The sequence below is a fragment of the Lycorma delicatula genome, chromosome 1, assembly GCF_047948215.1.
Source record: "Lycorma delicatula isolate Av1 chromosome 1, ASM4794821v1, whole genome shotgun sequence".
NCBI classification, from domain to species: Eukaryota; Metazoa; Arthropoda; class Insecta; order Hemiptera; family Fulgoridae; genus Lycorma; species Lycorma delicatula.
This window is the reverse complement of record NC_134455.1, coordinates 54,594,906-54,611,703: the sequence shown is the minus strand read 5'-3', so window position 1 is coordinate 54,611,703 and position 16,798 is coordinate 54,594,906. Positions and strand designations below refer to the sequence as shown.

The 16,798-nt window shown below is 30.2% G+C and overlaps 1 protein-coding gene across 1 annotated transcript in view; it reads left to right on the top strand.

Moving 5' to 3' along the window:
* Positions 1–16,798, top strand: part of bwa (alkaline ceramidase) — a 74,925-nt gene that overhangs the window by 1,016 nt on the left and 57,111 nt on the right. Inside the window, exon 2 of the mRNA XM_075354823.1 lies at positions 12,478–12,588. Within this exon, the coding sequence (XP_075210938.1) occupies positions 12,478–12,588 (111 nt within the window). The remainder of the gene's footprint in view (positions 1–12,477; positions 12,589–16,798) is intronic.

The following is a 16,798-nucleotide window of genomic DNA, read 5'->3' as shown; positions in this document are numbered from 1 at the left end:
GGAGACTTTAAATATGCTTATCTTTTCTATTGAAGCCTTTATATTCTACCAGTCTACCAGTTGAAAGGATGTCTAAATGGCTGATTGATCTCCTTTAATCCCATACTTCTTAAATATAATCTGAATGTACTATTTCCAGTGAGGACATGAATGTTTTTCCTTAGTGTAGTCACTAAGGAAAAACAGTCAGTGTAGTCTTAGTAAAAAAATTAGGTCTGTCTTTGCAAGTTTATTTATAAGAAACCTGTAGATTTTTGTTACACTTTAGATTTTCCAATTTACGTATTTCAGCAGTACCCACCCCACTGTCTAACTCCTGGTAAAGGCTGTACGAACCCAGAATACTTGTTGAGGATTGATAAATGAAGTATTTGTACTTTTCTTGGTCAGAAAATAACCTATTTATTAGTTTCAACTTGAGTGTCACACGCCAGCGTATTTCTATTTCATTAAGGGATGAAGATCTAAGAGTAGTTAATGATAATTCCAGACTAATAAAATTAGTCTGCATCCTAGGTGCAGCTTGGGTGCTGCTTGACTAACTGAAAATACTTTGTATATATTAACACATTTCATATCCAGTTGTAAACAGAGGCAGCTTGGAATTGCAAGTACCTCAGATTGAAAGGAAGATTGAAGTTTGTTTTAAATGGAAAACCATAAAAACCCAACACTGGCTTTTTCATTAATACGTAAACAATTTACGTGTTAAGTAGATAGTCCTTAAATCTGTGTTGGGTAGTTCAGCTGTCATATCAACTGAGACTGATGGAATTTAAAAATGAAATGTTTATCATCGTATAATCAGATACTACATTCAGTATAGGAGTTGTTTAAACATTTTATATTTTGAGTGGAAGAATGACTATCACTAAGGCAATCGTCACAAAACCAAGAACAAGGTATTATGTAAGCAAGGTGTTGTGAAAGTAAATAAGGTATTCTGTAATCATTTTTGCATCAGGTAAAATGCTGAGGTCATCCATTTCAAGAATGTAGATACTGGCCACATATTCCTTTCTCTAAGCACATGAAGCAACAAATTTTTTAGCTTCTACAAAAACAACATGTGTACTTCTTTCTTTTATGATCAAACATTATTTCAAAATTATTTTTAAATTGGCAATAAATCTCAGTTTTTAAGTCTATTTTGAGAAATATAAATTGATAAACATATATGAGATATCAAAATTAAACTCATAAAAGTTATAGGTAGGTACATGTGTTACGTAACACTAGTCGGAGGGTGCAGATTGAAAATGTTTGTATAAATTCCATTAGCTCCCAGCGTGATTCTTTGTTTATATTATGATGATGATATTTTTAAGACATGAAATAAAATTTATTTCTTCTTTATTCTTGTAAGAGTCCTGTGACACTGTAATTTTCTTCTTTCTCACAATGTAGTAGATTGTTGTGACATGTATTGTATTGTTCAGTTCAGTTCAGATTTGGAATGCGTTAGTTCACTTGGAATCCTAATCAACAGTCATTTATCTTATTTTTACAATTCAAGAATGGTGTAATATGTGTAGTCATTCTATTTTATAATTAAAATGCCTGTGTTAAATTAATTCTTAAAGGAAATCATTGGCACAGTTCTTCTAAACATTCTATTTATTTATGTGTTGTGAAATAAATATCAGTCAACCTAAAAATATGTTTTTTACATTCATTTCAAGAACCAGCATTTGGTACGACTTATTAGCCATGCAAATGAGCATGGCAAACTTTGTACATAAAAATTGATCCTTTTGGCCATATAAGCTAAAATTAGTGCTAAGTTATATTTGTGTAAAGTGATATTATTTTGTGAAGATGCAAATTATTCATCAAGGATTTCCATTACTTCAAGCCATACGGATCATGTAACTAGTTATCCTAATTTGTTATTTAATATTTATTATTAATTTTTGTAAATTATGATAAATAATTCAGAAGACTTACCGACAGCTTTAACTGCATTAAAAATTAAACCTACTGTCATTAAATCCTCAATCACTAGGATACAGACGTATGTTAATCATTTTAACCACGATATTCATAACAGTTACTCTTTGAAAATAAAACTGAGAAATCTACTGGAATCATCCCAAAAATATGATTGCAATCAACCACGAATTGAGAAGTTGGATTCAAATTGAGGATAATTTATCAAGTTTAGATTGTAAAGTAAATACACTAATTAATAAATGTTTTAATTCAAATACAAATCTAAATATGTCTCAATACAGTTAATAAAATTCAATTGCCATCTATTAACTTGCCATCATTTGATGGAAATATTCTTGAGTGGCAACATTATTATGTTCAATGATGTGGTGCATTATAGAAGTGATTTATTTGATATTAAAAAATTCCATTATTTACATTTTACACGCGAGGGAACATCACTTGATTAATTAAAAATTTGCCTATTTACTACTTGAGAAGTAATTAATATATTAAAAAGTAGATTTGACAACAAATTATTCATAGCTGTTCATCACATTGATAATATTCTAAAAATTATTTCAATGAAAAAAATTCGTTAGCATTTCTCATTTTATTAACATAATTACTTCAACCGTAAATTCACTCAAAGCAATGATTTTACTAGTGGATGTTTTTGAACTTATTTTCACACAATTGTTCATTTCCAAACAGATCCTGTCATAGCTAAGCAGTGGAAGGAAAAATTGTCTGTCTCACAATTTTCTGATATTTGAAAAGAAGACAATTAATGAAAAATGTGGTTGATAAAACCACATTCATTCATCAGCCCGTACTTTCACTTAAGTTTGGTACTAAATCAACCAATATTCAAAACAGCTCACAAGGATATTCCAGTAAAACTTGTAAAAACAATTCATAATTTAACTTCAAAGTATTTTTTTTGTCACTTGTGAAAAATAAATCATTACTTATATACCTGCAAAAAAATTCTTAAATGTAAGTATTGAAAAATTTAAAGAATATCTGACCAAAAAAAAATATTTTACTGTTTTCATCCTGGTCATTTTGTTAAGGACTGTCTCAATAAACATGTGTAAATGTTTTGAAAAAACATCATTTATTAATCCATGAAACATTTTATTCTAAAAACACTAACAACACTAGAAACTGGCTCTAGCACACATTGTACCTTTAAATTGCTGACAAATAGAAGTATTCTTCTATCTACTGTGCTGTGTAACACTATGGTTAAATATGGTAATAATATTACTTGGATTATTGTTAGATTCTTGTAGTCAAGCAAATTTTTGTACAGCTAAATTTGCGCACAGATTAGGAATTTAATTTTATGAAAAATAATCTTCTGATCTCTGATATTAATAATTCTTTTTGTCAATCCAAATGTAGCATCAAACTCAAATTAAACAACTGTTATGAAGACTTCTGCTTTGAAGTTCAGTGCGCTGTATTGCCAAAATTTAACTCAGAATCTTTCAGCAGCATATCAACATATTTTAATTTTAATTTACCTAAAAACATAGCCGATCCAAACTTTAATATTTCTTCTAAAATTGATATTATTCTTGGGGCTGAATTTTATCTTTATCTTATCAAATCAAATAAATTTTCTTGTAATGCTCAGTGTGTTGTCATTTAGGAAACTAGGCTAGGCTATATTCTTGCTGGAAATCTACCCATCTGTATAAATAAATTAATAAACCAGTTTTGTCATTCTTTACTGGAAATAACAATTTTAATATTTTATCACTTATGGAGAAATTTTGGGAAGTTGAAGAACTTAATTCTTCTAAATGACTATCTAAGGAAAGCCTCATATGTGAAGCTCATTTCTCAAAAGGCACATACAAAACGAACAAGAGGTACTAAATGAACATGGAAGATTTGTTGTACAAGACTCCCAGACAAATCAGGTAGTATGAAACTTGGTGATTCTCTTGACAGTGCTATACAGAGATTTTTTTTAGAATGAAAACTTATTGTAATTATATTCTTAAGACTGATTACTCTGATTTTATTCTTGAATACTTAAACTTCGGTCATACGTCTTAACACAATTCAAATGATCAGGCAATCATTTAAGCATTTAACCATCCAAGCATTCAATCAGTCTATCATTCAATCACTTAAACCAGTGTTTCTTAACCTTTGCGACCCAATTTTCAATTATAATTTTCATTGCGCCCCCTCTCACACAATATCAATGTGTACAATAATAATGTATTTTGAGTATTTTGATGCTAAAGCTACGCTATAACCTTAATTTTAAACCTTACAAATTACCAAGAATAAGTAAATTTATTGATTGATATTTGGCAACACTGATCTGCTGTCGTGACAAAACCAGAATCGATGCCTCTTTATTGCTCTCTGTCTTATGTCCACCATATTGAACATACTCGCGGCTTCGCAAGAAGTTCTGATTTGTCTCAAACATTCTGGAACATCTGCGCAAACATGTATAAATGATGCACTTCGTTCAATTCCAACCAGTGTCAGTCAAGTTGATCTTTCTATCGCTACTGAATATATCGTGTGTGGTATGTTATAATTTACGTGTTAATTGCAATTCATGATATTAAATACTCACAGCAGTAGATTTATGCAGAATCATGGATAAATATTTAAGTGGGCGCAAGCAAGCATTAACAAGTGCACAGATGAGCGTGGTTCTGAAAATAAAATCAAGAAAATATTTTCAAGGCATACTTAAATTTTGGGTTTACCAGTACTGAAGTAAATGAAGAAGAAAGGCCCCTGTGTTTTATTTGCTCAAAAATTTTGGCAGCAGACAGTATGAAACCTAATAAACTTGAACAACATTTGGAAATGCTTCATAGTGAGTATGTTAACAAACCCCTAGAATACTTTGAGTTAAAATAAAAATATGTAACAAACATCATTTTTTTTTAAAATGTGGATGAAAAAGCATTACTTGCCTCTTACAAAGTTTCATATAAAATAGCCAGTTGTAAAAAGTCTCATTGGTGAAGAGTTTATTTTAACAGCTGCAGTTGGATCAGAATATGCATCGATGGTGCTTGTTCAGTGTCTGAAAGATTTCAAAGTATATAAGCACTTGTGAAACAAAAATCTCCATAGCGTGTCTGGACACATTGCATGATTCACAGAGAAGCTTTGGCTTCCAAAGAAATGAGTTCCTGTCTGAATATCGGGCTAATGATGGTTGTAACCATAGTAAGTTATGTAAAAATGACATCCCTTTACAAAGTGCAGAAAGAATTATTCTGCACTTTGTAAAGACATGGGTGTAGTACAGAACTCTCTTTTTTTCTGTTTTAGCCTCTGGAACCACCGTAAGTTATTACTTCAGAGAATGGGTGAGGATGATATGTATGAATGTAAATGAGTGTAGTCTTGTACAGATTCAAGTCGACCATTCCTGAGATGTGTGGTTAATTGAAACCCAACCATTAAAGAACACTGGTATCCACATGGGTGCAGTACATTTAGCGATACTATTTTCTTGTGAGGCAAAATGGTTATCATGTTGGAAATTTTTGCGGTGTGTTTATGAATTGAAATTACCATTTTTCTAGAAGTGGAAAACTGACTGGAAGCCAAGAAGTTTCGAGATGGTTTATTCCTGATGGAATTGAAGTCACTTGGTCGACATATTTGAGAAATTAAATACCTTGAATCTTCAACTCCAAGTAGCAAATACACATATGTTGGATACGAGTGATAAAGTTAATGCTTTTTATAGAAAATTGGAATTGTGGAGAAGAAATTTGAAACAAAAACCCCAGATATGTTTGCAAATGTGGATGAATGTGTTAAAACTTACAAGGCTGAAGAACAACATGTGAAAATTGTTTTTGTAACTATTGAAAATCATTTAGCCATGCTGGCAAAGAATTTTAAAAAGCCGTAGCTGCAGTTTAGTAACCGTTTATCTTTTTTTAAGTTATTTTCTTGCTGATGACAACTTGGTAGCAAGTTACGAGTGGGATAGTGATCTATCTCAAAATGCTCCTGAAGGGCTCTCAACTCTATGCTCTGCAAGACAAGCCCAAGGAAATATTTGCACTAAAAGCATTATAAGTAGAAAATAATTGTACGTGTACACTATAATTTGTTTTAGTAGGAGTATTATTTATACCCATAATTGGAACTGACTGACGAATTTTTCTTAAACCTAAACGTTCAACACAGTTTTCAGTAATGAAGTTTGATTAGCTAGCTGAATCTAATAGCAATCTACATGGTTGTAATCTTCCTTGACTATCTTGGACCTTAACAATCGCTGTAGAAAGAAGAATATTCGATTGCACTCTTGATTTGAGCGAACAATATGTGTTAGAAGAGCTATGATGTGAAGCTGGACTGTGTTGCGAACAACTAGAAATTTTGTAGTTTGAATCTGAATCATTATTGCTATTAGATTTAAATGAATTATTTTGTGAACTTATATGTAATGAGGTGTGATGTTTGCCCTTGCAAATTCGACAGCCTCTAGAGGAACAATTCCTTACTAAATGACCTAATCTAAGACAATTGTAACATAACTTCTTATCCTTAACAAACTTAGATTTATCAGAAACACTTAAATTACTAAACTTCGAACACTTGTATAAAGTGGGAGGTTGATTGCAACATTTACATACTTTGGACTCAGTAGCAACATACGAGTTAGAATGTCTTACAGGTTTATATTTTTGCCATTCATCCTCTGTTTTTTGTTTATTACTGCTTGAAGAGGCTAAAGCCTCCAAGGCTTGACATTTATTTTCCAAAAATTCAAAAAGATCTTTGAGAGGTGGAAAATCTTGTGTAGAATTTTTTAATTCCCATTCTCGTTTGGTTTTTGCATCTAATCTATCTATATACAGTTGACTTAAAATTATTTCATGAATTGGTGTTTTAATATTTAGAACATTGAGAGCATTAAAATTACTAATCGCCGTATTGATGAACTGACGCAATTTGTTGGCGTCTTCTTTACTAACTAACTTAATATTAATTATTTCTCTAGTATGAGCCGATGCAATCAATCTCTTGTTTTCGTATCGGTCTTGTAACAATTTCCAAGCAACGGGGTAATTAGCATCAGTAACAGCTAAGTTTTTTATTAATTGAGCTGCTTCATGTATCAATGTAGAATTCAGATAGTAGAATTTCTGAATTGGACTAACGTCTTTATTGTCATGAACCAATACCTTGAATGCATCTGCATAAGGCATCCAATTTTCGTACGTACTGTTATAACGAGGTAAATTGATTTGTGGTAATTTCACTGAAGGTTTATTTTCGTTAATGCAAGAGTGGTGTGAGTTGAAGTGCTGGTTTCTGAAACTGATGTTTCCTTTAAATATTCTTCCATATGCGCCCTAATTTCATAGTAATTGTCTTCAAAATCTAACCTATCTTCTTTTAATGCGTATCGTAATCTTTCTCGTCCTATACTTCTAGCAAACTCTGTTTTATTAAAATTATCTAAAATATTTGGCTTTGCATCATATCTAACTGTAATATTACTTTTTTGTGTCTCATTATTACATTTATCGACAAATGTTTTTATGCGTGTTAATTGAGCTTTACATACTCCTAGTTGTTTTTTCAAAGTTGTAATTTCTACTTCAAGAGACATAATGATAATTCTTATAAAATACAGTTGGCCCATAACTATCAACGTAAATTAAAGATTTCTAGGAAAGTAAGGAACTAATAGTTATTAAAAATATCGAAAATATGGATGTAATAAATAAGTAAGAAATAATAATGTGAATGATGAAGGAATGTAAATGTAAATCTATATCAAAGATAGGAATGTAAATAAGGAGCTGATAATTCCCAATTTGTTATTACTAGGTGCGACTGGCAGCACCTAGCCTGACTTGAAGGTCATGACGAAGTGGCTGTTTACTTAGCACAGAGGTCGATGTTTGCATTCCAAGTCGAATTAGCGGGCGCCGTGAAGACTGTCCCTCGTGATAGTAATTACTGTATTACACATGGATATTACCCGCACTTCTTATCGATAATATTACGCACTAGTCTGGAATTAAGAACATAAACGCAAACTATGTCCTGCACACACAATAAAATATCCGGCCCCGAGGACCAATGTAACGGGCTGTACGTTATAGCAGAATAATGAACTGTATTATAAATAAATAATTACACACTGATTGAAAACTAACTATACTATATTTATAAGGTTAACAATACTAAACTATATTACTATGATGCAGAGGGCCCGTACTGGCGTGCATGATTACTCTAACACTGTTCAACTCTGACTAACTAGTATAACAGAATGTTCTTAATACTAAAGCTGCCCACAGGCAGCGCTGAGTGTCTGAATTCAAACCGAACACCATGCAACCATGAGATATAGTGCTGGTTTGACAAGGACAGTTTTTGAATGAGCAAACATCACTGTCGGGAGGATGGTGATGCATCACTGCCAAGGCAATGGATTCCCATGCAGCCATGGGGTGTAGCGGTATATCTTGACGATGGTTGTAAGTGAAGAAAATATCATGTGGGACTCTGCGATGGAGCTGAGTATGAGTTGGAGGTCTGTCCGCCTCTCCCTTGTAGACCAGATTGGAGTCTGTAATTAACCAAGTCAGGGTTATGAACTGAAGTTTGAGTTCACAAAGGGAACTAAGACTGAATTTTGTTTGTTGCAAACAGCGTTTTTGGTGATATGTTGTTGTTTAGTTTGTTTGTTTACTAGAAAGTGGCTCAGTGAAAGTAGAACTAGGCGTGGGGTTCATGCTTCTGCGAACTCAGTTAGCTTGTTCAGAGGGCAACAATTTAGGACATTCTTGTTGTCTGGACAAGGACTACAGCGAAGTCAATAGCTGAGTTTAAAAATCACTGATGTAAATGTCTACCAAGGTATTTACATTGGTGGCATCCCAATGAGACCTGGCTTATTACTATGAGATGTAAAAAGTTAGAGGGCGAAGGACAACTTCCGTTAAAGCCCATGATGGCTATGAAAGGGGGGTTGCAGCAACTGGAAGCATCACAAGGCGGGGTGTCTTTTCCCCTATGGCGTTGGGATGCCTATGGTACACAGTGTGAGTTTTTGCATTCAGCAAAACTGGATGTAACACTAAATCAAACAATATTTAAGAAAGTGTAGCAACAAATAGATTTACATAAGTTTCCCATTGTAATTTATTTTAAAAAAGGCAAAGGAATTGAATTTGTTGATTCATGAATAATGTGATCATTATTGTAACTTTAATGCTACCTGTTACTGATGATGGAATGAAATCTTTACAGTTTGCAAACCAACAAATGGTTTGTTAATCATCAACTACTTACAAGATTAAGAAAAATAGTGGATTTTAATCGTTGTTTAATAACCGTTGACCATTAATAACCACAAGATAATAGTTGTTATCTTGTGTAATATTTGCTGTGTTGTCATTTCATCAATATCATGAACATTATCCCCTTCTTTATGAGGGTTTGTAACCATGTTTCATGAAAATATATATTTTATGTTTTAATAACTACTGCATTATTAACTGTTCCTCTTTCTTGCTTAATTACTTTCAGATTTTTTTTGAAAAATTTTAAAATTATTTTTGTATTTTTAATTTTATTTATAATTTGTTTTACTACATGTTTTTATAAAATTTGTCTATCTTTCATTTTAATCTAACCTAATTATCTGACAAATGTAATTTGAGATATTACTAGTTTCAAATTTGTATGTGACTTCTGTGGTTTATCTAGCTAATTCATCTTTATTAATCAATTAAGGTACAAATAATATTATGTGTAACAATTTCTGTATAATTTATTATAAATTGATAAATAATGTAGTTTGCTAGGAAAAAATTACCATTTTTAAGCTTAGAATGAAACATATACATTTTAATATGCTTTTTATTTTTATTGTATATGTTTTATTTTTATTGTTAATCCATGATGTTTTAAGCAAATCATGCCTGTGGGGAATATCATTGTAGGCACTTAGCAGTATCTTAATTTGGTCATTCTATATCTTTAAGAAAGAAGCTGCATTTTTATTGTTGTTGCAAGCAAACTCATTTGTACCATGTGCAGGAACTATTTCATCATTCTTATCTGAGTTTGATCATTTATTTTCTGAACCTTGTGATACCACTCTTATAAATGCACCTGAGTTCATTTATTGTATTGCATAAAATTTTTGTTTTGATTAATATTTGAAGCTGGATTCCTATGTTGGACATTGCCTAATATTAACACTTTTACTTTTTCTTATATGGGTCAATCCATTTGAAGTGTCCCAAAAACATAAGCTGGTTGCTTGACCAATTCCAAAAGAATTGAAACTTACCCACTTGTTTCCTACATGTTTCAGGACCTTAAAACTATTTTTTTTTAAAATTGTTTATTTAAGCAGTTTACCTGTGGTGGCCATTTTTGTTACAGTGCGCACACCTGTTTTTGTGATTGCAAAGGTTTAGGGAAAAAATCATAACTAAAAAACTATTGGTACTGGAAGGATGAGAAAAAAGCAGTTTAACTATATTTTCTCAAGGTAAAAGATTGGTCCAGTGATTTATTTTCATATTTCTCTTCTTTCTTTGAGAAAATTACCAATAAAGTTGAAAATGAAAAACAGTGAAATTTCACTTTTGGTAATTTTTTCAAGAGGCAGGGATGGCACACACAGTTTGAATTATTTTTGTTATATGTAGGTATATATTAGTAGTTTTTTCATAAATAATATTAATGATCATACACTTACCCCTAAATTTTTATGAATTTTTAAAAATTAATTTAAAAAAATGGTCTTCATAGTCCTTAGAATCTGAAGTAAAGTAACATCTTAGAATGCTTTCTGATGCCTGGTGCAGGCCAAAATGCTGTAAGCAGCATCCAGTTGTTCAATATTGTGATGTGGGGCTATGTATTACTTTTTATCTTCACATTCATTTAGTTCTTTGTTCTGCTGAGAAAAAATTCTTTTGAAACAGTTAACACAAAGAGACTTTCCAGGAACTAGATATAAATTTGGAAAAATGTGTTTTTAAGAGCTTGCTCTAATCTTATTTGTCGTAGGTTTTTCATAACTGTTTTTTTATGAGTTCTCAAAGGGTCACAACAGAACTGTCCATACAGGTGACTGAATTTTGACAAAAACTTTTTTCTTGATACAAACACTGTATCATCTGAATCAGGTAAAAAAATTTGTTTTCCTCAGTAAATTCATAAATTTTAATGAGTTCTTTTGGCACTGTACTATACACTGTTTTATGACACTCTTCATTCATATAAATTCCTATAAAATGTTGTTCTTCCATTGTTTTATTTGAAATTACTTCAAAATAATGTAAAAATTTAATATATAAAAAAATAATCCAAACTGTGTATGCCACCCCTGTCTCTTGAAAAAAATTACCGAAAGTGAAATTTTACTGTTTTTTATGTTCAACTTTATTAGTAATTTTCTCATAGAAAGAAGAGAAAGGAAAATAAACCACTGGACCAGTCTTTTACCTTGAGCAAATATGAATAGATTGATTTTGTTTCATTCTTCCAAGACCAATAGTTTTTTAGTTATGCTTTTTTCTGTAAACCCTTACAATCACAAAAATTAGGTGTGCACACTGTAACAAAAGTGGTCGCCACAGGTAAACTGCTTAAATAAAAAATTAAAAAAAAAAAGAATAGTTTTAAGGTCCTGAGACATGTAGGAAACATGTCTCAGGGGGCTAAGTTTCAGTTTTTTTTGAATTGGTCAAGCAACCACCCTTGGGTTACTTCAAATGGATTAACCCATATTTATTACTTAAAAATATGTTTTTTTTTCTTTCCAATTGTCGGAAATTTGAGGCTGCAACCCTATTTTTGTATGATAAAATTTGTATGCTGTTGGATCTTTTGTGAATGTCTAGGTTTCATTATGCTTTAGTTTGTTCATATTCTTTCTGATGTGTTGTTAAAAATTATTATTTTACATTGTGATTATGTTCCTAAATTTTCATGTACTGTAATCTGTTATTACATTTTCTGTCTGGTTAAGGCAGTTTATTTTTGTACCTACTTTAATATTATTTTGCCTTTTTTATTTAAACTACATTAGAATCCAATACAATTTTACATAGTACTTAAAGAGACTTCAGCTTTAATAGACTAATATTCTTGACTTTTAAAAACTATTTGTTTTCTAATTGCTTCAAAATATACTTCCTGAATGTCATCTAGTAAAGATTAACCACAGAAATAAATTGTTAAAAAACAAGCCGATTGTAAGAAATCTATTATGTCATCTTGCTGAACTGATCAATTACTTAAGCTATGTGAAAAATTTCACATAATTTCTGGAATGCACTGAAATTTCCCATTTGCTGAAAGTTACAGATTTGGAATGTAGCTTATTATTGATTGAATCAGATAATTACACAGTATTACTGAGTCTGATAGAATTAGATACGGTATGCAACACTGTGTGTATGGCTTTATGAAATTGTTAAACTATTTAATCTCCTACTTTGGTTAACAAGAAATAATTTATTCTGATATGTGCATTTTTTTATGTTGCAGACAATACTCTCAGCAATCTTATGATGATAATACCACCTATTTGGGGAATGATTGAAGTTATTAATCAGAAGTTTGAAAAAAAATTCATTTTTTGCCACTTTTTAGTATTAGGTATGTACATTTAATTTGATTTATTTATTTTTTGGTATTAATTCATATTGTATTACAGTTTTTTTAATTTTAAGCAGTCATCATTGGTTTTATTTAGAAGCTCTATTTTAAGTATGTTAGTTCTTATAAGAGAAACTAAGAGGATATTATTAATAAACACATAATAAATTATATATATATATATATATATATATATATTATAAAAACCAAATAAACTAAATTGATCTACCCAAATACAGAAATATACGTTAAATAAGATAACATTTACCTTATTTTTTTCATATCTTTACAAAAACATTTTCGTGGAAACCCACATCTTCAGTTGTAATTTATTTTAAATTGTTTATATCAAATTACATACTGCACTCAAATACATTCAAATTTATCAAGGTAAATGTAATTTTTTTTTATTTAAAAAAAAATTAGTAACTAGCAGACTCGGCAATGCTTCGTTATTGCTAGATTTGAGTACATGACACTAGATTTGAGATTAAATGAACACAATTGAAAGTTTGATAAAACATTAACAAAATGAACATTTTGGAACTTCACAAGATTTAACCTTTCCCTTTCCCCCCTTTCCTTTTCCCTTTTCCCAGTTTCCATTTCCTATTTAAATTTTTCACATTTTAATTTTTGTCAATTCCCCTTCCCTGTTTCCCTTTCCATCATTTTCCCTCTTTTGCCCCTTTCCCTTTCCTTCCGCTATATATCTTTCCCGTAATTCTATTTCCCCTTCCTCTTTTCCCCTTTACACTTTTCTTTTTTCTGCTTTCCCCTTTCCATTTTCCTTTTCCTATTTTTTCCTTTCTCCATTTTTCTCCGTGCTTAAATGGTCCAGTAGTTTTTTAGTCTATAGCGAACACGTATTGGAAACATTGAAATGGAATTGTAAAATATTTAGTATAGTGTGTGTGCTTTTACGTCCAACAGAAGGCGCTGTTTTAAAAAAAAAAAAAACAAACATGCTTTTACCTGTCACAGGTGTGCTATCTTAGGTATATAAATAGTAGTGTTGGGGCAAGTTACAAAAATAAAATTACAAATATCTTGTTTTTGCCAAAAGAATATTGGACTTTATTTTTAACAGAATGAAAAACAAACTTTCAACCTTTTCTCAAAAGCATAACCTTAAAAAATTAAATGAAATTACGAAATAAACTTAATAATCCTGTACAGTATTTATACAAGGATATCAGCTGAATCAACATATCTGTTATAATATTAAATGACAAATACATAAATATACATTTTTCAATTAATTATTTTGAAAATCTTTTGTATTAAATAAGAGTCTAAAAACAGTTTAAAGCACTAAATACATTGTTATTCAAACTACAAGATGGAATACAAAAGCAATAAATATTACTAGAACAAATCACAATATTAATTACAAAGAAGTCCAAAAACATAACTTCATTTCAGGAGTTATTTTCTTTAGATTAATTTAAGAAAAGTAATATGAATTCAGTTCATGAATAAATAAAAATTAATCTCTGCACTTAAAAAATTAAATTAACTTAAAGGATAGTAGTGACCTATTTAAAAATATTTCAAGTAAAAACGTAATTTACCATCAGCAACTGACTTTTAAACAAAGACTTTTAATGAACAACCAGAATATTAATAATAGTTATCATTAATAACATATAAAATATGTCACACATGAAAAATAATAACACAACCTTTATTTAAGCCACCTTTCATGACTACGCTTGAATGAAGAAATGGTTTTTTAAGCCAATCTTGAATTTCAAATTCATAATGTACAATTAATTGAGTATTTCACTAATTTTACTAATAACACAACTGTTTAATATAATAAATAATGAATAATTTTAATTTGCCTTAATCACACGTTATTTTGTAAAAATGAACTCGTGAATTAAAGTACACATATATACATACAGTTTATCCTTAGCGTAATCTGCAGTGGTGTATCAGAAAATACAGAGGTAACACTTTGTTATAACCAGTTTGGAAAGATCCTGCTTCAATGAATTTAATTGGTTTGTAGTAACTGAACCGACGAATATGAATGCCAGAAATGATGACCAGAGAGAGACGACGCACAACGAGAGAGTGACCACAACGAGAGACTGCTGAGAGTGATGAAGAGGTGAAAAGTGACAGAAGTAGAAGAGAAAAGTAGAATTAGAAGTGACCTGACTCTAGTGGCGAGCCGGCTTATATAGGGTAGGTGGAGCCGCGTGAACTGTAAAGAGCCGAGTGATGTCGATAGAAGCCGAGTCCATCCGAAAGGAGCTGTGGGAACTGTGAAGAGCTGCTAAATCGTCAGGCACAGAGTGCATCCGAAAGGAGCCGAGTGAACTGTGACGAGCCGTTAAATCGTCAAGCGCCGAGTGCATCCAAAAGGAGCCGAGTGAATCATCGGGAGCCGAGTGAATTGTAACATGTTTACGTTTAGTTTTTTTTTTTTATTTTATTTTTTAAACATTATACACATGAAATAATACAGAATTAAATCTTAATAAATAATCAATAATCAAAAGTCATAAATAAAAATCAACTGAGCATATATTTATATGTATGTTGAATGGAATGCATTAATTTCAGTATATGAAAAAATTTCTTATTTATAATTAAAATATTCATTACATTGAAATACTGTTAAATTTTAGATGAAAACAAATCAAATACCAAACCAGTTGAATTAACTTAAAAACTGCTTTACGCAATGGCGTAAACAAGTAGGTATATAAAAACGCGTGTATTCGAATGCCACGTTGTGTCAAAATTTCAAAGTAATCAGTGAAAACTTGTGATTTACGATTTTGAACAAACGAACATTTACATTTTTATTTATGTAGATCTTTAGTTCATTCATATGTAGATTCTTTAGTTCATTCTTCTACTTTAGTAACTTCTGGTGTTTATTTAATTATTCGTTTTAATTATTTTATTTTATTTTGTGATACTTATTTTCTGGGTTTGCTGCTTGTTTAGAAAATGATTTAAAAAAGATTATTGCCTTTTCTACTCTACATTTATTAGTAATTAATTTGTACTTAATTTGTCTATGGATATGCTATCATACCCATAGACAAATTAACAATTAAGATAGTAAAAATTAAATTAATATATAGTCATGAAGACCCTTTTTTTATTGATAATATTATTACTAAGAAGTATATGCCAACAAAACTACTTTAAATTTGTTGACAAATATTATACTCAGGAAAATACCTTATCGATGGGTTTTCCTTTGTCAGCCATCATGTCTGAGATTTATTTGCAATATTTTGAAAATAAAATAAAATCCCGTTATATGCATTGAACATTCAGTCATTTTGAATTAATTAAATTCATATAATAATGGGTTGATATTTACTTTTGAAATCGATTTGAATAAAAAAATAAATTACTTAGATGTTTGCATCAAAATTAATAATGATAATGAATTTATAATGTCAGTGTGTAGGAAACCCACAACCAATAAAACACAATACATAGATATTCAAATCATCCTTTGTCACACAAAATTAATACATATACAGACATGATTAATAGAGCAATTAATTACATACAATATAATAAAAATAAATTAAACAAAGAAGTAGATTGCTATACATAATGGTTATAGTGACTTTAATTGATAATATATGCAAAAAAACAAATTGCAAAAATTAACAATCCTACATATAACAATAAATGACCCACAAAAAATTGACAATGTATATTTAAAATATATATTGATAATATAATTGAAAATGTAACTAAGGTTTATGATAAAAATAAATTTAAATCTACATACAAGACAAATAACCATGTAATAAAACATATAAAAAACAGTAATCATTGTGATTCATATAATCTATACAATTTGTGTGGAATTTATAAAATAAAATGCATTGACTGTGACTACATTTATATAGGAAAAACTAGTAGATCTTTTAAAACCAGATTTCTTTACATGTTAGACATTATAAAAATGGAAAATTGGTTTTATCTAATGTTTCTGACTACCTTATTAACAATAAACACTCTATTTCTGACATTTAAGCCAATTTGGAAATATTGGAGATCAAGAAATATAATATGAATAATAGTAATAGACGTTTACACATTTTGGAGAAATTTTATGTATATATATATATATATATATATATATATATATACGAGGTGCTACCAAAAGTTTGGGGAATTTTACCGTAAAAATAAAATAGCTTACCATAACTTATAATTTACA